We start from the raw sequence: 22,440 nt of genomic DNA, 5'->3' as shown, positions 1-22,440 counted from the left end.
GCTTTTGAATCATTCTATGAGCATGCTGAATAGAAGCTGCCTGGGCCGTCCCCCTTGTCTAGAAACCTATTTGCTTAACTTGCTGAAAACATTGCTGGCAGTCTTGGCATTTCTTCATGCTACATTTGTGAAGGAACCAACATGGAAGACCATTGGCCATGGGAGGCAAGGGAATTGATGCCCAAAGATAACCTCACTGTAACTGTCTCATCCCTCAAACCTGTGCTTGCAAGTCTGAGCATCTGGCTCTTAAAAACCTCTGTAATTGGGAGGTTTTGTATTGCTTGCTGGGGAAAAGCCTTCACAAACCTGGCAGGAGAATTAATGTGCCTGGAACAACAATATTACAATGAGAAAGTAGGGAAAACTCTATGATGGGGTAGAAAATACAATTTTGCATCACCCCACCAAAGTTCATTCTCTCATTTCCCTTCTTTAAGCATCTCTTGGCACCAACTTGAAGCTCCAAATACCTGGCAGGTCCCTGCTGAACTTTATTGTATCTGTGGACCACGGGCATTTAGGTGGTTACTAGACAAATGGACAGGGGCTTGTGTGCTAGGAACAATTAAGCTGTCCTTTCTAATCCCTCTAAGGCAAGGAGAGGCCTTAGGGTACACCATCTATGATGAAACTAAAAGGAGAAATAAATGGGGTGTAACCACAGGGGACTGGAAAGCCAATAAATGGTCCCCTGAAAGAATAATTCAATATTATGGCCCAGCTACCTGGGCAGAAGATAGAATGGGGGGATACCACACTCCTATAATATGCTCTACTATATCATAAGGTTACAGATAGTACTTGAGATCATTACTAATGACACAGTGAGAGCCTTAAATCTGCTTGCCCACCAAGCCACAAAAATGAGGAATGCTGTTTATCAAAATAGACTGGCCTTAGATTACCTCCCAGCCCAAGATGGAGGGGTATGTGGAAAATTCAATCTAACCAATTGCTGCCTAGAAATCAATGACAATGGGAAGGTCATCGAGGATATAACTGCCAAAATCCAGAAATTAGCCCATGTCCCAGTCCAGAATCGGAAAGGATGGTCTCCAGACTCCCTTTATGGAGGCTGGTTTTTATCTCTTGGAGGATTCAAAGCCTTAGTAGGTAGCTCTAGTCATACTGGGAGCCTGTCTTAGGCTCCCTTGTTTCTTGTCTCTCCTTATTAGAAACATCCAATTAGCCACGGAAGCTCTAGTAACCAAACAAACTACCACTCAACTAATGGCTTTAACCAAATAACAACCTATATGAAGAACCAATCCTCCATGAAGAATTAAATAATAGTGATGCTTTCTATTAAACCTGACTTATAAAAAGCATGCAAGGTGCATATGGAGCAGGAGATTAGAGCAGAAAAACAAAGTTTCCTTCTTTCCTTTGGTATAAGCAAACTTCCCTGAGCCCTTACCCCTTACTCCGCTCTGCAAATTTTATGAGTTTATGGATTCTTGTTCTCTGTAACTGATAATTACAAGTTTTTGTTTCTCATCTAAGCAGCACAGCAAAGGTCATGAGAAATGCCTATGCAGGCCTGGACTCCCAACATCTAGACGCCACAATGGAGGACACAAGATAAGCTTGTGCAAGGCTCCTTGAGCAACCTAGGTAATAGCCATCTGGGCTGCATAGCAAAAGACATATGTAAGCTTGAGTTATGTGCCTATCATTGCTTGATAAACTGCCTTTGTTCTGCACCTGTAAAGTCTGTTTTAGTGCCACTGCCTTTCATGTATAAAATTCAAGCCCTACCATTGTTCAGGCCTCAGTCTTTGGATGTTAATCTGCTGAGCCATTGTACCTAGATAAAATCCTCCTGTTCCACCCACTGGTCTCTCCAGCCTCCTGATTCCCACAACACATACATATTTATGATTGCGACATGTTCCTGTTGGACTAGTCCTTTTATCATTATATAATGTCCCTCTTTGTCTTTTAAAATTGCTGTTACTTTAGTTTGTTTCTTCTGGTATATGAATAGTTACTTCTGCTTGCTTTTGGTGTACATTTGCATGGAATATCTTTTTCCACCCCTTTTCCTTAAGTTTATGTGAGTTCTTATGTATTAGGTAAGTCTCTTGAAGACAGCAGATATTTGGTTCAACAATTCATATCCATTCTCCCATTCTGTAACTTTTAAGTGGAGCACTTACATATTTATGCTCAGTATTAAGATGTGAGGTACTATTGCCAAAATACCTTTGCTTTTTTTTTTTTTTTTTTCCCCACCGTGTTACTGTTTTAAAGGTCCTGTGAGATTTATGCTTTAAGGAGATTCTATTTGGTTGTTTCTTGAGGATTTGTTTCAAGATTTGGAGCTCCATTTAGCAGTTCTTGTAGAGCTGGCTTGGTAGTGGCAAATTATTCTCTCAGTATTTGTCTGAAAAAGGCTGCATCTTTCCTTAGTTTATAAAGCTTGGTTTTGCTGGATACAAAATTCTTGGCTGAGAATCATTTTGTTTAAGGGAACTAAAGATAGGATCCCAATCCCTTCTAGCTTGCAGAGTTTCTGCTGAGAAATCTGCTGTTAATCTGATAGCTCTTCCTTTACAGGTTATCTGATGCTTTTGCCTCACAGCTCTTAAGATTCTTTCCTTCTTCTCGACTTTAGATAAACTGATGACTATGTGCCTAGGTGATGGCATTTTGGCAATAAATTTCCCAGGTGTTTGAGTTTCTTATATTTGGATGTCTAGACTCTAGCAAGACTGATGAAACATTTCTTGATTATTCCCTTGAATAAGTTTTTTAAACTTTTAGATTTTTCTACCTCCTCAGGAACTCAAATTATTTTTAGGTTCTGTCACATAACATAATCCCAAACTTCTTGGAGACTGTTCATTTTTTTTAAATTATTTTTTCTTGCTCTTGTCAGATTAATTCAAAATGTCTCTTTGAGCTCTGAAGTCCTTTTTCTACATGTTTAATTTCATTTCTGAAACTTTGCAGTGCATTTTGCAATTCTCTAAATATGTCCTTCATTTTCAGAAGTTGTGATTTTTTTATTATTTATGCCATCTATTTTACTGGATTTTTTTTCCATTCATATCCTGTGTCAGTTTTTTGAATTTCTTTATCTCAGACTTCACCTTTCTCTGGAATATCCTTGCTTAGGTTAATAGCGAACCTTCTGAATTCTTTTTCTGGTAATCCAGAGATTTCCTCTTGATTTGGATCCATTGCTGGTGATGTAGTGTAATCTTTTGATGGTGTTAAATAACTTTGTTTTTTCATATTACCAGAATTGTTTTTATGGGTTTTTTTCCCCCTCATTTGGATAGACTATGTTAGAGGGAAGATCTGTGACTTAAGGGCTGCTGTTTAGATCCTTTTGTCCCATGGAGTGCTTCTTTGATGTAGTGCTCTCCTACTTCTCCTAGAAAGGGGTCTTCTTGAGAGACAAATAGCCATGATTGTTATTTCTCATTTGGATCTAGACACTTAGAAGAGCTACTAGGCTCTGGGCTGGTATTAGGTAGGGAGTATCTACAAAGAGTCCTGTGGTGTGATCCATCTTCAGGTCTCTCAGCCATGGATACCAGCACCTTCTCCAGTGAAGGCAGCAGGGTAGTCAAGTGAGCTCTGAGGGTCCTTGGTTGTATTTTTATTAAGTGTGCTGGTTTTGTGTTGCTTGGTGTCCAGTCAGGAGGTAACGCTTTTAAGAGTACATCAGACAAAGTGACAGCTTTTGTTTTGATTGTTGGATTACTAACATGTTGGAGTACTAAAATGACCTTGAAAGATATACATATCTCTCTCTAAAGCAGAGGGCAGGTAGTTTGTTGTTCAGGATGATAAAATGTCTCCCTCTTGGGAAAAGATTGGGCAGATTATCTTGTAGCCTATTTAAAATATTGGAATTTCCTTGGCTGTGATCATATACTGGTTAGTATTTTGCATTGTGGGATTTTCTAAACTCAGGATTTCTTGGCTGTAATTTAAACCCATTGTGTGCACAATGTTTACTTGGGTCTCCTCCTGTGTAAAGTACCTTTGGGACTTGGAGAGTAAGACAAATTACCCTGAACATGAAGCTTGTGTTGACTGCTATGCTATGAGTGAAAACATCCTGTTTCTGATCCAGGAGCCTTGTAGTTTCTGTCAGGACCCATAGACCTACGGCAGCCTAACCTGTTAGCTTACAGACCAGAAAAAATCCAAGATTATTTTACAGTTCTTGAGAACAAACTACTGTTGACCTTTAAATTTTGCCAAAAATATAAGGATGGTCACTGATATTTGTACCAACTAATAAAAGGGGAGAAAATTTTTAAGGAAAATGTAATGGAAGTAAGAAAGAAGAAAATAAAAACAAAAATAAATTGAAAAAATAAGCCTAAGTGGTTTTACAATAAATTCAAACAGAGGAAAATTCCTTCTCAAAAGACAATGGTTTTCACATTAGATGCTTCTAAATTTCAACAGTAACTTGTTTATAAGAGACAGATCAAAAACATAATGCAAAGAAAGACTGAGGATAAAGGTTAGGAAAGATATATCAGACATATATTATATCACTTTTGTAGTTATATCAATGATGGCGAGATAAAATATAATTAAAAGGGGAAAGAATTAATAGGGTTAAAGAGGAATATTAATTAATGATACAAAATTCTGCTGAGAATATATAATAGTTATGCATCCATGTAAATCTGTCATTGTAACTTACATATGTAAAACAAAAATTTACAAAATTACCGGAAGAAATCTACAATAAGAGTGGGAAATTTCAACACACTTGAACTACAGATCAATGTTAAATACAAACAAAAATTAGTGAGGATGCTGAAGATTTGAACAATTAAATTGTACAAGAGTAATCTAATAGATATATAGATATCTGATAGACAGATAGATATCTCATAGATATTTGTTAACCCTAAGGACCTATGCCACTAAAAAAGTTTAAAACAATAAAAAAATGTTGATGACATATAAATATTGTTGGCTGTCCACAATGCAATAAAGTTAGAAATCTATAATAAAACAGTGCTGAAAACCTCAAATGTTTGAAATGAAACAAATGCATTCTTAAATTATTCATGGGAAAAAGAATAAATTGTAATAAAATAATTAAATAATTAGAATGGTATATCAATGAAAACACTGAATAGGTAAATTCATGAGATGATGCTAAACCAACCAATAACCAAAGGGATTTTTAGAGCTTTAAATGTGTGTGTGTGTATATGCGTTGTGTGTTTAAAAAACACATGCACACATACATACAAACACATGAAAATTAATGAATTTATACTTAGAAAAGGACAGAAGGTAACTACAATAAAGTAGAACAAACTGATAAATAATTCAATATATCAATACATATTGCTATATTTCCTATGTCAAATAATAATTGGTACAATATGTTTTTAAAATTCCAAAGGATATATTTATGTTCAAAGACAATATAAGCATTGCCCCTAACATCTGGTTTTCCAGAAATTAAACAGAAACACAAAGGAGTAAACAGAGCTAAATGCACAGGCTGAATGCACAGGTTCTAAGTCTACTATCCCAGTGGTTTCTGGGATATTAGTTTCCAAAAGGAAAATGAGGCACTTATCAGGAGTGAAAAGATTATATCCAGATTCAGTGTTTTAATCTGATTAATGAGGTGGAACACCTTGTACTAGGTTGAGTGGTGTTTTATATTGACTCAGAACTTCAGTATATGAGCTTATTTGAAAACAGAGTCTTTACAAATGGAATTAGTTGTTAAAATCAGATTATGCTGGATTACAGCAGGTCTTAAATCTAATCACCAGTATCTTTTCTATATTATAGAAATGTTTCATAAGAAAATAAAATTTTAGAAATAAAAGGCAGAAATTTATAAATAGACTATATGCCATAGAGGTAACCGAAAAAAAAAAAAATAAAAAGCAGGTGAAGTATAATAACAATAAAATAATCTAGAAAGGCAAGTAAAGAAAGAGAGGAAGCACAAATAAACACTATTAAGAATGGAAAAGGGAGTATAAGTACAGATACTTATTATATTTACATAGCAATTTTAGATATAACAATGTGAAAACAAACAGAGAATTTTCTAGACAAAAATATCGACTTAACCCAATAAAGACTCCCCAAGGTATTTAATAATCAAACTCCCAAAACTCAAGGATAAAGAAAGGATCCTAAAAGCAGCAAGAGAGAGAGAAAGAAAAAAAATCATAATATATCAGTGATGCAGGCCTTGGTTTGTAGATGGCATTTCTAGACCTGCCCTGTACCAGAGGAGAGCCCATTGATCTGAAGGGACAGGCCCAGACCTGGCTGTACTGACCACAAGCTGACTGAAAAACCCTTATTCCTGGAATGAACATTGGTGGTAGCCAGTCAATAGGTGCTGTGGGCCTGGGAAAGTGGTGGCCACAAGAAGAGAAAGTGGAGAAAAGAGTGGGAAGGACTTTGTCTTGTGGCTTGGGTGCCAGTTTAGCCACAGTACAATAGGATGAGAGGTAGATTTTGAAGAATTCTGATTTTAGACCTAGGATCCCTCTAAATTATTTTATTGCTGTGTATCTCTCCCTGTAAATCTATTAATGTTTCCTTTATATATTTAGATGCTCCCAAAGGGGTTGATCATGGCAGACCAAATAAACAGGGCACTCCTGTTGCAAGTCCAGTGAAGAGGCCAAGAAATATCCTGCATCACTACTAGAAAATGCAACATTTAAATATTGGATCTTGTTTTCTCTATTTCTTGTACAGTTTGCAGAGATGTGGGAGACACCTTTTGGGCACAATGAATAAACAAACAAGTATGCAAGAGAATAACACAGATTTTGCTTCTCCCAGAGTAAAGACAGATGCAACAAAGATGCACCTTATCAATGGGTTTTGCTTTCTCAAGTTAAAGTCAGTTTCTCTTAATCCCATTTCCATGAGTCCAGTTGAAACTTAACACATACTATAATATGTTGTCTCATAATTATACATCACAATTATTTGAATATTTCTATTTTTTCTGCAGGATCTTAGTGGAAGATGGAAGAAGACGCATTGAGTTTGTTAGTCAAACACAATTTCAAATTATAAATAAATATTTGTAATTTCTGAAAATATACAACTTAATATGAAATATATAACATTATAGCATAAATCCAGATTTAGGCCTAAGTAATACATCTATAGTGTTTCTCTCTCTCTCTCTCTCTCTCTCTCTCTCTGTGTATGTGTGTGTGTGTGTGTGTGTGTGTGTGTGTGTGTTTTAAGGTATCAGGCTTTTCTCTTCATTTAGGCTATTAATCTACCTTCTCCTTTTTACCTCTACTTATATTCTAGTCACCGGTTTTATTAGCAGTTACAACTACCAAGCAATTATTTTTTATTCTATTACATACTAACCATGCCTCTCACTTTAAATTTTTATGGATCATATATCCTAATATTAACCATAAATATATAGTGATATCCTAACCATGGGTACTCCCATTTTTTATAGTTTGTTTTATTATAAATTCATAAGCTTATTCATTGTTCCACTGTAAGTAAAGAATGTTGAAATTCTCAGTGAAAATACCAAGAACTCTTCAAAATAACATCTTAACGAATCAGTACAATGTTAGTCAGCAACAGCATTGTCTTTCATGTACAAATTACATGTTTTACTGTCTGCTCCAGCAGAAGGTACAAAATGTTCACTGTTACTTAAGAATTCTAAGTTTGCTTCATCCATTAGTTTTCTTTCATTATCCAAAGACTTGGTATCTTTTTCTTGAAATGTTTTGTTGATTAAAAAAATGAATACAATATATAAAACAAGTGCTGGGGCTCTTAAAGCTAAAGATATGCCCAAGTAGACCCTTCTGTGAAAAGAGAAAAAACAGAGTAAATTATCAGTTTAAATTGTGTAAAATATCTTACATTTTTTATCTTCAGTATGCATACCTTAAAAGAAAATAAACCAAGTTACACATACAAATATTAAGAGAACAATTCTATTTATTCTTTTCACTGGGGAAATAAAATGTTTTTCTATTATTGACAAAGTTATGAAGCTACAGGAGCTAAACTCCAGGCGTCTCTAGCATTTTTTTTGGAGGGAGGAAAATATATAACTCGAGCACTGTCAAGCCATCACATTCTACCTAAGGAGTGGGAGACAGAAGCTGAGAAATATATTTGAAGTTCATAATCCAGAGGTACAGGCTTACTAAAAGATTGAGGCCTTATCAAAGAACTACAGAATGCTACTTTCTCTTCAGAACCTTATACCACATTAATATCAGGGAGAAATACCCTGATAACACTAATCAAAAGAAAGAAAGTGGGAGTAGCTATATTAATTTGAAACACAGCAGATTTAAAAGCAAGGAAATTTATGAAGGATTAAAACAGTCTTTACATAATAACAAAGGAATTAGTTATCCTATTATCCTTTGAAGAAACAGAACAATACTTAACATGTAAGCATGTAAAAATGGAGTGTCTAAATATGTGAGGAAAAATGATAGAGCTGCAAAGAGAAATGCAGTAAGTCTTCACTTAACATTGTCAACAGGTTCTTGGAAATTACAATTTTAAGTGAAATTATGTATTGTGTAATGAAACCAATTTCACCATAGATAATTGGTATAAAAACAGTTACGTTCTGATGGCATGTAGTATATTGTTTTGCTTAAAGGCAGTTTCTAAGAACCTATGGACAATATTAAGTGGATAATTGATATAAATGAATCCAAAATTATATTGGAGACTTCAACATGCCTCTATCAGAAATGTACAGATTCACTAGGCAAAATTCAATAAGATATAGTTGAACTTAATAATACTATTAATCAACAGTATAACAGATGTAACCTATTCCATCAAACAGCAACAGACTACAAAGTCTTCCCAAGCTCATATAGAATATTCACCAAGATAGACCACATTCTGGACTATAAAAGATATCTTAAGAAATTTAAAGCCAGGCATGGTGGCTCAGGCCTGTAATCCCAGCACTTTGGGAGGCCAAGGTGGGCAGATCACTTGAGGTCAAGAATTTGACACCAGCCAGATCAACATAGTGAACAACATGGTGATACCCCGTCTCTACAAAAATACAAAAAAAAAAAAAAAAAAAATTAGGCATGTTAGTACACACCTGAGATGCCAACTTACTCAGGAGGCCAAGGCATAAGAATTGGCTGAATTCAGGAGGCCAAGGTTGCAGTGAGCAAGATCGTATCACTGTACTCCAGCCTGAGTAACAAAACAAGACTGTCTCAGAAAAAAAAAAAAAAAAAAAAAAAGGAAATTTGAAAGAATGGAACTCATGCAATATCTGTCCTCAAACCACAGTGGAATCAAACTAGAAGTTAATGACAGAAAGATAATTGGAAAATCTCAAAACCTGTGAAGATTAAGCAATATACTTCTAAGAAACATGGGTCAAGATAAAATCTCATGAGAAATTTAAAAATATTTTGAAATAGGTAAAAATAAAATTATAACATCAAATGTTATGGATGCAGCAAAATCAGGCTTAAAAACATGTGAAGACTATTTTAAATCAATCATCTTTTACCTTAGCAAACTAGAAAAAGACGAGCAAATTAAATCCAAAGCAATCTGCAGAAAATAAATAGTAAAAGTACAGCACAGTGAAATTTAAAACAGGACATGCAGAGAGAAAATTAAGAACAAAACCAAAAGCTGTTTCTCTGAAAAAAATAAGAAAATTAATGAGTCCCTTGTTAGGATAATTTAGATAAAAGGAGGACATAATTTACTAATATCAGAAATCAAAGAAGGAACATCGCCGTAGGCCTCATTGACCTTAAAAGGATCAAAAGGGAATACCATAAACAACACCAGGTTCCCAATATTAATAACCTGAATGAAATGGACCACTTCCTTGAAAGATACAATCTACCTAAATTCACACAAGAAGAAATAGATCTCAATAAGCCTATATCTGTTAAAGAAATGATTGGTAATAACTTTCTAAAACAGAAAACGCCAAACCAAGATGGGTTCATGGTGAGTTCTATAAAACACTTAAGTAGGTATTTATACCAACCCATTACAATCTCCTACAGAGAAATAGAAGCAGCAGGAATATTTCCTGTTTCATCCTATGAGGTCAGCATTATCCTAATACCCAAAGCAGACAAACATTATAAGAAAAGAAGACTACAGAGGAATACATCTCACAAATATAGGTGCAGAAGTTCTCAAAAATAGCTAATTGACTTTGACATTGCATTAAAAAATTATGCACCACAACCAAGTGGAATGTATTTCAGGTTTACAAGACTGGTTCAACATTCAAAAATCAATTATATATTATATAAATAATAAAGACTAAAGAATAAAAATATCACATGATCACATCAATAGATTCAAAAATGCATTTGATAAAATCAAACACCCATTCATAAACACAAACTCATTAAACTAGGAATAGAGAAGAATTTTATCAACCTGATTAAAAACATATATAGCAAAAACTCTACACATTTTGTACTGAATGGTGAGGAACTCAAAGCTTTCCTGCTGAGGTCAGGAACAAGCCAAGAATGTCCATTTTTGCCATTGATTTCAACATGTGACAGAAAATCCATGTTAAAAAAAAGTGAAAATGGAATGAAATGTATACAGATTAAGAGGAAGAAATAAAATTGCCTTTGCAAATGTATACGTAGAAAATCTCAAATAATAGACAAAAACAGTGCTGGAACTAATGAGCAATTACAGCGGGGTTGCAGGATACAAGATTAATATGCCAAAGTGAAAAGTTTTCCTATTAATCGTCAATGAACAAGTGGAATTTGCAATGGCAACAGAAGCCAAAATAGACAAATAGGATTTGTCTAAACTTAAGAGCTTCTGCACAGCAAGCGAAACTGTCATTAGAGCAAACTGGCAACCAACAAAATGGAAAAAACATTTTGCAATCTACCCATCTGACAAAGGGCTAATAGCCAGAATCTACAAAAAACTTTAAATCTACAAGAAAAAAAGAAACAACCCCATGAAAATGTGGACAAAGGATATGAACAGACACTTCTCAAAAGAAGACATTTATACAGCCAAACAACATGAAAAGCAGCTCATCATCACTGGTCATTAGAGATATGCAAATCAAAACCACATTGAGATACCATCTCATACCAGTTAGAATGGCAATCATTAAAAGGTCTGGAAACGACAGATGCTGGAGAGGATATGGAGAAATAGGAATGCTTTCACATTGTTGGTGGGAGTGTAAATTAGTGGAAACATTGTGGAAGACAGTGTGGAAGACCTGAGGTCAGGGGTTTGAGACCAGCCTGGCAAACATGGCGAAACCTGGTCTCTACTAAAAATACAAAAAAAAAAAAAAAAAAAAAAAAAAAATTAGCTGTGCATGGTGGCAGGCACCTGTAATCCCAGCTGCTCGGGAGGCTGAGGCAAGAGAATCGCTTGAACCTGGGAGTCAGAGGCTATAGTGAGCCAAGATTGTGCCACTGCACTCCAGCCTGTGTGACAAAGAGGAACTCCATTTCACAAAAAGAAAAGAAAAGAAAGAAAAGAAAAGAAAGGAAAAGAAAAGAAAAGAAATAAAATCTCCCATTTAGGGAAAGATTTTCTATAATTATTTTAAATTTAAGAGAATGTCTGTGAGGGTAGTGAATACTGCTTTACTAGAATTCCAGAAACAACTGGATCATTACCCATTGGGGATGTTAGTGAATTCACACATTAAGTAGAAGAAAGTTCTTTTACTAAATTTGATCCACGGAGATTTCTCCAGAGATCTAAACTAAACTATGAACATTCCACACTTTACATACATAACAGTATGTTCTGCTCACATTCTTCATGTAATGCTTCCTTTTTTTTCACATAATATATATGTGAATATATCAATATATTGAGAATAGGCTTCCATATTAATAAATAAACAGATTTTTTCTTTTTTTAAGAACTCAGACTATTCATTTGCCTGCATGCACATTATCAATGTAATTGGTCTCTTCTTGATTGGTTCTTGCTTTATTTTCAGTATTTCGGGAGTACAGCTATCTGTAGGATAAATTCCTAGAAGTATTGCTGCTGGATCAGCTATGTACTTTGCCAGCACAGTCTTCAAGCAACATTTTTTTTCAAATACATATTTTTTACATTTTAGATTTTGGGGTACATGCGAAGAACATGCAAGATTGTTGCATAGGTACACACGGCAATGTGGTTTCAAGCAACATTTTTGATTGCTGACGATCTGTGTGACTTTTAGTTATAATTCTTTCATTATCAGATGATGTTCATGTTCTTATTCATTGATAACAGAACTGCAATCATAACATAATTGATAACAGAGCTTCAATCTATTTATATGTTTTATAACCACTAGTGATTTTTTCTTTGAAGAATGTTTGATGATTTTTTTGTTTTTATATTTTATAGCAATTTTAGTTTACCAACAAACTGTATAGAAAGTATGCAGAGTTCCCTACCCAGCATGTACACAGTGGCTCCTATCATTAATATCTTGTATTAGTACAGCACATTTGTTACTTTTGATGAAGAAATATTGATACATGATTGAATGCGTATTTTACAGTAAAGTTCACTATTTATGTTGTAAAGTTCTATAGGTTTGGCAAATGCATAATGACATGATCCAATATTATAATATCATATAGAATAGTTTCACTGCCCTAAAAATCCCTTTTGCTAGACCTGCTCATCCCTGCCTTCTCCACACTGAGCCCTGAGAATCTACTGATAATGATGCCCATTGTTTTGCCTTTTTAACAAGATCATGTATTAAAATTATACTATTTGAAGCTTTTTTAAGACTGTCTTATTTAGCTATATGAGTCTCAGTTTCATTTTTTTTTCTTTTTGTAAGTTGATAGCTGATTTCCTTTTATTGATTGATGTAGTTTGGATTTGTATGCCTGCACAAACCCCATTTTGAATTGGAGAAGGGGCCTAGTGGAAGGTGATTGGATCATGGGGGTGAATTTCCTCCTTGCTTTTCTCATGATAGTGAGTATGTTCTCACCAGATCTGATAGTTTAGAAGTATGTAGCACTTCCCTTTTTACTCTTTCTCCCTCCTGTTGTAATAAGAAGACATGACTTGCTTCCCCCTTCCTCCACGGAACTGTGAGGTAGTTAAACGTCTTTTCTTCATGAAGTACCCAGTCTCAGGTAGCTCTTTATAGCAACGTGAGAATAGACTAATACATTGATGACTAATATCCCACTGTATGAATGTACCACAGTTTAGTTATCCATTTATTTATTGAAGGACATCTTCAATGCTTCCACTTTTTTACATTGAAGTACAGTTTTTTGTGTGGACATGTCTCCAACTAATTTATGTATATACCTGGGAGCATGGTTTCTTAATCATACAATAAATCTCTTTGCTTTGTAAGAAACTTTCATTCTGTCTTCCAACACTGCTGTACCATGTTACATTACCACCAGCAAAAAAAGGAAATTCCTATTGTTTCCCATTCTTGCCAGCATTTGATGTTTGCATTGATTTTTCCTTTTTTTGAGATAGAGTCTTGCTCTGTCACCCAGGCTGGAGTGTGCAGTTGGTGATCTGAGCTCACTGCAACCTCTACCTCCGGGGTTCAAGCAGTTCTCCCACCTCAGCCTTTCAGGTAGCTGAGTAGCTAGGATTACACGTATGCATCACAATGCTCAGCTAATTTGTTTTTTTTTTGTATTTTTACTAGAGACAAGGTTTCACCATGTTGGCCAGGCTGGTCTGGAACTCCTGATCTCAAGTGATCTGCCTTGGCATACCAAAGTGCTAGGATTACAAGCATAAGCCACTACACCTGGCCTGTTTTTATGGATTTTAAAGAGATCTTTATACACATAGGACATTTGTCTGTGTCTGTGTTTGAATTATAAATTCTTCTAATTTGTTGAACTTTGCTTAATATATGTTGGGTGATTCAGTTTTTAAAATATTTTATTATTTGTTCTTGTTCTTTTTCTTCTTTTTTTACCTTTTATTTTAGGTTCAGGGGTGTATGTGCAGGTTTGTTACACAGGTAAATTGGATGTCATGCAGGTTTGGTGTACAGACTTACTGTCACTCAGGTAATAAGCATAGTCACTTATAGGTAGTTTTGCATCTTCACCCTCCTCTCACCCTCCACCCACAAGTAGACCCCAGCGTCTATTGTTCCCTTCTTTGTGTCCATATGTATTTAATGTTTAGCTCCCACTTACAAGGAACAACATATGATATTTGGTTTTCTGTTCATGTATTAGTTCACTTAGGATTCTATGCCACTATTAGAGATGCTTACATTATTATTATTATTATTAGAGAAATACAATCCAAAACTACAATTAGATACCATCTCACAACCGTCAGAATGGCCATTGTTAATGGGTCAAAAAATAACAGATTCTGAAGAGGAAGTGGGGAAAAGGGAACACTTATACGCTGCTGGTGGGAATGTAAATTAGTTCTGTCATTGTAGAAAGCAGTCTGACAATTTCTTAAAGAACGTAAAACAGAATTACCATTTAACCCATCAATCCTATTATTGGGTGTATACACAAAGCAATATAAATCCTTTCACCGTTATTTTTTCTATTATACTTTGAAGCATTCGGGTCATACTTACAAACACATTATTTCTTCCTTGGTAATTAAAAGAAATTCTACTATAAGTAGTTCTAATACTTATAGTTTCAGAAACCAAATTTATATATTTGATTAATATATAATTTACATATTTATATATTTGATCAATATATTAATTACAAATTAATGTTTCTATAAGAGAGAAGGTACAATTTTTGTAGCAGCTTTTTTTTTTCTTACAGATAACAGAGTTATTTCAATGCCACTTACAGAATACTTCTGCCTATGAATAGAAGAGCATCAAAACATTTTTGCCCATTTTTTCTCAATTACCATATAAACAGAGCTACAGCTGGTCATTCTGTGCCTTCCTGCAGAAGCCAGAGGAGGAGAGCTTTGTAATCAAGAGATTCAAGTACAAATCCTAGCTGTATTACTTTTAGTTGTGCAATTTTGGACAAGTTACTCGTTATTCTTGAATCTTGTTTTCTTCATATTTAAGGAAAAAGGAGGAATATATACATTTCCTACAGCTTCTAAGTGTATTAAAATAAGATACCAGATTGCCTGATACAATAGTGAATACAAAGTAAGTGTTCACTAAATGGTAGCTATCATTATTAATATTATGATCACATTAAAAATTCTATATGTGAGACATTAACATAGACAAAGGAAAAATCCATTAATGAAATGTGTTTATGGCAACTTACCCAAAAAATGTGGAATTATATATCCTACAAGCCCCTCGTGCTCCACAGCTGTTGGTGGACCACTTCATACATGTTCTATCAATCAGAGCTCCAAAATATATTGGAGCTAGAATTCCTCCTGCAACGTGAGATAAGAAGGTATCAATCCAAGTGAACTGTTTTAAATATAACTGGGTGATAGTCTACACTGATACATTTTGAATTAATACAAGTTTAAAGTTTGGGAAAATTATTCAATTGTTTTGGCCTATACCCACTAGGAAACAAAATTATTAGAAATGGCAAAGATGTAAATCATATAGTAATGTCATAGATATATCTGATCTACTCTTCTCTCCCTATATACAGAGAAAAGAAGGAGTATTACATATCTATGTACTCTGCTCTTTCTGCAATACCAATTAACTTAAGCCTGATTGGTAAAAAAAAAAAAAAAAAAAAAGGAATGCTATTAGTAAAACATGAAAGTTACATTGGTTCATGTGGAATTTTTCTTAGGCAAGAATGGTTAGATTACTAGGAGTCAAATTATAACTTTATAACTTGACAGGGAGTCAAATTATAACCAAGCTCTCAGCTCAACTGCTATAAAGGCAGGAGAATTTAATACTATTTTAAAATAATTAAAATTAAATGCTTACACTAGGATTCCTTTCGCAGAGAAGTTCGGGCCCAACTTCAAAGAGTGCTAAGCTATTGGCCGGTTTGACTTCTTTCTGGGGCTCAGAGCCCAATTTTCTCCTTCTTTGGGCCATTAGAGTCTGCAATCCAGCATTTTGTCTCCATTGATTTCATGCACTTTTAACTATCTCCTAAAGCAACCTAGGCTGCAGGTTAGGGTCTCTGCGGCTAAATTTTGTTTCTGTTAGTGGTCTGTTAGTGCACAATGGTGCATATTTCAGTGATCTGTCCCTAAGTCAATTTTTATTTGTAGTGCATGATTTTGCTGAATGTGTGGCATTCCAGGGATACAAACATTGTTTATAGAAGTATACATTCTGAGATTAACTCCTAGTTTTAAGAATAGGTTATTTGGTCAAAATTTTGAGGGACATCATAGTAGAGAGCTATCCTTCAGATGGCAGAACTGAAACATACAAGATTTTACTTTGTTCTTGCTCTGTTTATAATTCATACCTTTTATAACCTATTTTCTAAATATCTCTTTTAGTTTAACACACTATATAGGCTTTCTACCATTTACACATATATCATATTTAAGACAATTGTTTATGCATTGGAAGTTTGGTACTAAGTGTGGATGTTTCCCACAGAAGTATTTAGGCTCCATTGTGCCATGTATTGGACATATCAAAATAGGAGACTCACAATTAGAATGGCAAAATTTATTTTTTTCTGTTTTATGTTGCTGAGACAATGTCTTCTATTGTAATAGTCTCATTGCAACATGTCAGAAGGATTCCTAACTACCAGATGCTATTTTCAGCCTCTGCATCCCAGGTTCTAGGAGCAAGCTATCTTCATTGAATCTGTAGGTAGAGAATTGCCAAAATTACAGAGGCTTGAAGATTAGGGACACAGAAAGGTAACGCTGGGATAGAGCCAATGGAACCCTGCAGCATCTCCATCCTCTCTCTCCTATTCCTTTATATTTCCTTTTACCTTTCAGGATCTGTGACCTTCTCACCAAATACATTTCATATACAACTTCTTCACTGTAATTTGGTCATAGAGTTATGCTTTTTCCTTTGCTTGCAAGGGTCCCAGGAACTGACCCCTACTTTCTTTTCCTTCTGCCATCAGTGGTTACCTACAGGCCATAATCTGTCCTCTGCACCAACCCCAAATGAATGATGCCCTTTTCCTACTTCCCAGGAATAAGTACATAATGTTTACAATTCTTACAAAGGAGAACTCACAGAGATTAGACTAGACATTATTTAACAACAAGCATCTGTGCAGTAAAAAAAGCAAATGGCAGTAAGGGAGAAAGCATAATTTTCTAAATCTTTTCTCATCACCTTTGCGTATTTAGAAATAGGCCTTTAGCCTCTGGAGTCTATAATCCTACCCTTTGCCACCATAAACCACAATTTTCTGAGCTTTATTTTATTGAGAACATGCTCTTAATCCAACATGCCCATTCTAGAGGCTGAATTCTCATTCCCTTTTGCGTTAACTCCTGCTAATGTTTAGCTGCCCAGCCTTACAGGACCAGGCAGTGGGAAGTGGCACAATTACTGTCAGCTTCTGTTGTTTTAGACAACCTCAGCCTGACCAGATTCCCAGAGCTCCCAAGCAACATTAGGCTTGTCCTAAATAATACTCCTTTTAGAAGAAAGGCCCTCCACTCTGCTTATATCTGAAAAAAAATCTTATTTTTCTGAAAGAAGGAAAACCTCAGAGACCACCTATCTTTGCATTTCTGTTAGGAAGAATATAACATAAATATGATGATTTCTTGCTCTTAGCAGATCGACTTTAACTAGAATTAGCAATCAATTTATCTTTTAGATCACTCAAGTTTCCTGTTTCTTTTTATTTTCATTTATTACAAAGTAGAAATGATTTCTGCTTATTCCTTTCTTTATACAGTCATATAGTTGAAAATTAATTGCATTCAGTCTTTAAGCCTTAACATTAATATTTATGTTAAAATTTGTAATCTATAGATTTGTCATACCTAGTGTTCGTATAACCATTGAATGGAAACCCACTGCAAGTGCTTTCAGTTCAGGTTGAACAATCCTGAAATATGATAAAGGCAAAGAAACCATGCATATCATTAAAGAATCAAACTGAGTTAATATCAAAACATTTATCAGTATCATTTTTCTTCATGGTAGAATGAATACTCTTAAGTGAAAGTCTTACATGATACAAAGTTACATTTTCAACTTTTTTCAAAGGTAAACACCTGAGTGATAATAATAATTTCCTTATTTATTCAATGCTTTATGATTTCAAGACAGTTTAACAAATATATTCACATTTGACCCTTATGAAAATCCTACAAGAAGGTTGTTGGAACAGACTTTATTATGCTTATGAAGAAAATGATTTTGTACAAACTATTTAGTCAAGGTAGCTCACAAGAAAAGATTATATAACTTTATCCAGGAGTAATTCTTAGCAGATCTCTTTTTACCACCTTATTTCTGTCATCAGCGTTAACAGAATAGCTTACTAAATATGATTTGTAAATTATATTATACAACCAGAAGGATCAAAAACCTTTTCTGTGTTGTAGTGAATAGTATATTTATCATAGTAAAGATACAGAGCATATTTGTATCCTCATTTGGAAATTCACTCACTCTTACATTTCTAAAATTCCATTTTTCTCTGTTCAATAAACTAATTACCGTCCTTGTGATAACTTAGTACATACCAAATAAAATGAAATATTTCATTAGTAAAGGAGGTGGGTTGGGATGAGGGGGATGACTGTGGCTCAAATAACAAACTTTTACTGAAATATTGAATTAACTGATAAAAAAGTTTTTTTTCCCCTGAACTGTTGGATGGTAATTTTTTTCAGTGAGACAAGTAGCTTCCATCAATCAAGAAACATTCACTAAGCACCTACTCAGAGATACCATGATAGCTAATGTTCTTGAAAGTAAATAGACAAATTATGCTTCCTCTCATCTAAGTGACTTGTAGAAGTATATCACTTAATCTCCCTTAGCCTCAGTTCCCTTGGTTGCTAAGTGGGCATAATAATGCTTATCTAATATGTTACAAAAGCCTGATACAACTAGCTAGCACTCTAAACCTCAGTTTTATTTACAAATATTTGCCTTTATACCTTGCTGGAGAGCTGCCATTTTATTGAGATTCTGAAAAGAATTCAGTACAGCTTATAAAATTTTAAAAGACAAAAATTTTAAAGTCAATAGAGCTTATGAAATTTTAAAAGGCAAAAATTAAACATAATAAATTAAAATTTAAGCACAGGCCGGGTTCAGTGGCTCATGCCTGTAATCCCAGCACTTTGGGAGGCTGAGGCAGGCAGATCACAAGATCAGGAGATAGAGACCATCTTGGTTAACTCAGTGAAACCTCGTCTCTACTAAAAAAAAAAAAAAAATACAAAGAATTAGCCAGGCGTGGTGGCACATGCCTGTAATCTCAGCTAACAGGGAGGCTGAGGCAGGAGGATCACTTGAACTTGGGAGGCAGAGGTTACAGTGAGCCGAGATGGTGCCACTGCACTCCAGCCTGGGCAACAGTCTCCAGCTTGGTGTCAGAAAAAAGAAAGTTAAACATAAAATAGTTATATATTAGGCGAGACAATAAATGAAAAGTGTGTTTTGGCTCTGTTTGGACAAAGGGAAGTATCACTTTGTTAGTGCAGCTGAGGGCACAAAATTACACTGAGAACAATGTATCTGATATGGCTTGGCTCTGTGTCCCCACCCAAATCTCATCTTGAATTTTACTCACATAATTCCCAGGTGTTGTGGAAGGGACCCTGTGGGAAGATAATCCAATCATGGGACAGGTCTTTCCTATGCTGTTCTAGTGATAGTGAATAAGTCTCATGAGATCTAATTGCTTGCAGAGTTTTCCTGCACAAGCTCTCTTTGCCTGCCACAACCCATGTTAGATGTGACTTGCTTTTCCTTGCCTTCCACCATAATTGTGAGGCTTTTCCAGCCAGGTGGAACTGCAAGTCCAATTAAGCCTCTTTCTTTTGTAAATTACCCAGTCTTGAGTATGTCTTTATCAGCAGCATAAAAACAAACCAATACAGAATCCATGCGTGCTATTTAGGAAGTTTATTTCATAAAGAGATAGGAGGAACTGAGTAGATAGGGAAGTTTAACTTATCTATTAAGTTGTTACCCTCAAATATAAGATTTCTCAAAGGAGACTTTGGGGAGGGAGAGATTGCACTTCACCCCGGTTGGGTTCTCTCACAGTGGCCTGATATGCATTTTTCACTGTAATTGATTTTCAAAAGTTGTATTTTTTCTGTATACCACACACAAGGTAAACAGACATTTGTTATCAAGTTGTATTTTCACCCAGGGAAAGAGTTAGCATGCAGGAGACTCGGGGGGGGGGGGGGCTTGCAGATAGGGAGAATGTTTTCCTAAAGTAGGCCTGAAATCTTCAACAATTCAGTGGAGATGATGAATGTGTGTGATATAGTAACATACATATACAACAACAATCACACACTCACTCTTACATTCACATGAATGCCCAATCACACTACTTCCCCACATACTTATACTTACATGCTCACTTGCATGCACATACCTGCACACTGTTATTATGTAAGTTATTTATCATTGTAGTGTGACTCCTGCTTTCCGTATGATATTGAGCAGCACTGTATTTTTTGGACCTCTCTCAGGATGAATTCATCATAAAAATCACCTTAGGAGGTTAAGTGTGTTATTTCATTTAATTATTTAATTTAAGAGATTTTATTTAAATTGATTCTCTGCTGTCATTATTTCTAATGACAATTAACCATCATGGTGTGCTGTTTCTTGAGATAATTTCCAGTTAGACCTAATGAAACCCTAACAATAGATAGCACAGGTAGGGAATGCTTGTTTTCCTGTTTGCAAAAGATTGAAGAAAAGCTCTAATTTACTTTGTATGTGAGCTAAATCTTTTCTGGCTAAACCACTAAAATGTAGTTTTTTAAAAAGTTCTAAAACATTACCCTCCTTTGGGCCATTTTAGATTGATGTTTTGTTTGCCATAAGTTTACATCATGCCTCACATCTTGTCACCAGCAGAATGCCAAGATTTTGAAACCTTCTCTGGGAACCAAGGCTCCCATTCCACATGGTTTAGTATATCCCTTAATCCCACTGACTCTCTTACTCTTTTTCTGTTACTCAGACTCTTTCATTTTGCCCAGGGAAATTCATGTGTGTTACCAGCAAAGTATTTCGTGCCTACATTCTTTGTAGCCCTTTCACTTTCTTGTTCTGAACAAAGCCTGGCTTACTCCCAATGACACTCCATGTAACTCTCTCATGTAGGGCTGTTTTCCTTCTACAACTTCCATATCAATGGCCCTAAAATGTAAAAATTCTTATTGATCCTTTGTTTTTACCACTTCCAGATCTGAGCTTTTCCTCTACAAGACTTCTAAATCCCAAGAAGAGGTACACCACCCTACCATACTATTCTCTAACTTCCTTGTTGAAGTTAGTTATAGACTGGCACATCACAACTCTCAACATTTCTTGATAATTTTCATTCTAGACTCCCTGTCATTTTTGTCAGAATTATTTCTGACCTTTTTCCTGTATTTTAGGAAATATAGATCATATTCCCAATGCTCTGGCCTTTCAGTTTCTTGACCTGTTCTCTGGAAAGTCTTTCACTGCAGTCAGTTCATCAGTACCTACTTTTTAAATTCTCCATTTTGACCATCCCAGTCTTCATAACCACCTTCTATGTTTTAAATTTACTCCCTTTCATATATTTGTTTCAAGAAGCTCCATCCCTAGCTCTTTAGGCTATGAATCCCCTGATCTTTTCACAGGAAATCTCTAATTTTACCTCTTCACTTCCTTTCTCATCATAATCTCTTATTATACTCACTCCTGAGCATATATTCCATATATTTTTGTCCATTTCATTCTTTACTGTACTAGACAAACAAAAATGATTTCATCCAATCCTCTGCCTTCTCTAAACCTATATACAAAGAGCTGCATGCCTAGAGGAAATAATTCAAACATCTGACCATGCTCACTTTAAATTCATAAGCACAGACTTTCAGGGGGCCTCCATGACAATTGTCCAATATTTTATTGGACCATTTTCCCAGCCAGTATGTTTCTTTAATTTTCAAGATTACTAGTTCACATTTTTTTAAATCTGAAGACTCTTTCTTTTCTTCCTCCTCTTTCTCTTCTGATTACATTGTTGTTTTTTAATAACAAAGAAAGTAGAAGAAGCAGAAAAAAGTTCAATATTCTTTATCACTACAGGTACACATTTACCTGCCTTTTACCCACACAGACAATCTTCCCTTCTTGTACAACGAAAAACTCTGTGTCCTGGTTAATCTCTTTTTACCTTCCTCTGTAATTGCTTTTCCTATTTTCTGCATTGTCAGTTTCCTTCATCTCTACTGATGATTCTCATCAGTATGGACGCATGATATTATGTCTAGCATTGAACATAAACAAAAGCCTGATTCCACAACTTTGCTAATAACCACGCCTTTTTTTTT

At 35.1% G+C, this 22,440-nt stretch overlaps 1 protein-coding gene across 1 annotated transcript in view; it reads right to left on the bottom strand.

Moving 5' to 3' along the window:
- Positions 1-6,693: 6,693 nt before the first annotated feature.
- Positions 6,694-22,440, bottom strand: part of LOC116533889 (solute carrier organic anion transporter family member 1B3) — an 83,855-nt gene continuing 68,108 nt past the window's right edge. Inside the window, exons 13-15 of the mRNA XM_032253825.1 lie at positions 17,908-17,972; positions 15,264-15,381; positions 6,694-7,823 (exon numbers count right to left, since the gene is read on the bottom strand). Of these exons, the coding sequence (XP_032109716.1) occupies positions 7,580-7,823; positions 15,264-15,381; positions 17,908-17,972 (427 nt within the window). The 3' untranslated portion in view covers positions 6,694-7,579. The remainder of the gene's footprint in view (positions 7,824-15,263; positions 15,382-17,907; positions 17,973-22,440) is intronic.

The sequence above is a fragment of the Sapajus apella genome, unplaced genomic scaffold (assembly GCF_009761245.1).
Source record: "Sapajus apella isolate SASKATOON/1434 unplaced genomic scaffold, GSC_monkey_1.0 scaffold84, whole genome shotgun sequence".
Classification (NCBI taxonomy): Eukaryota; Metazoa; Chordata; class Mammalia; order Primates; family Cebidae; genus Sapajus; species Sapajus apella.
This window is presented reverse-complemented; position numbering and strand designations above follow the sequence as displayed.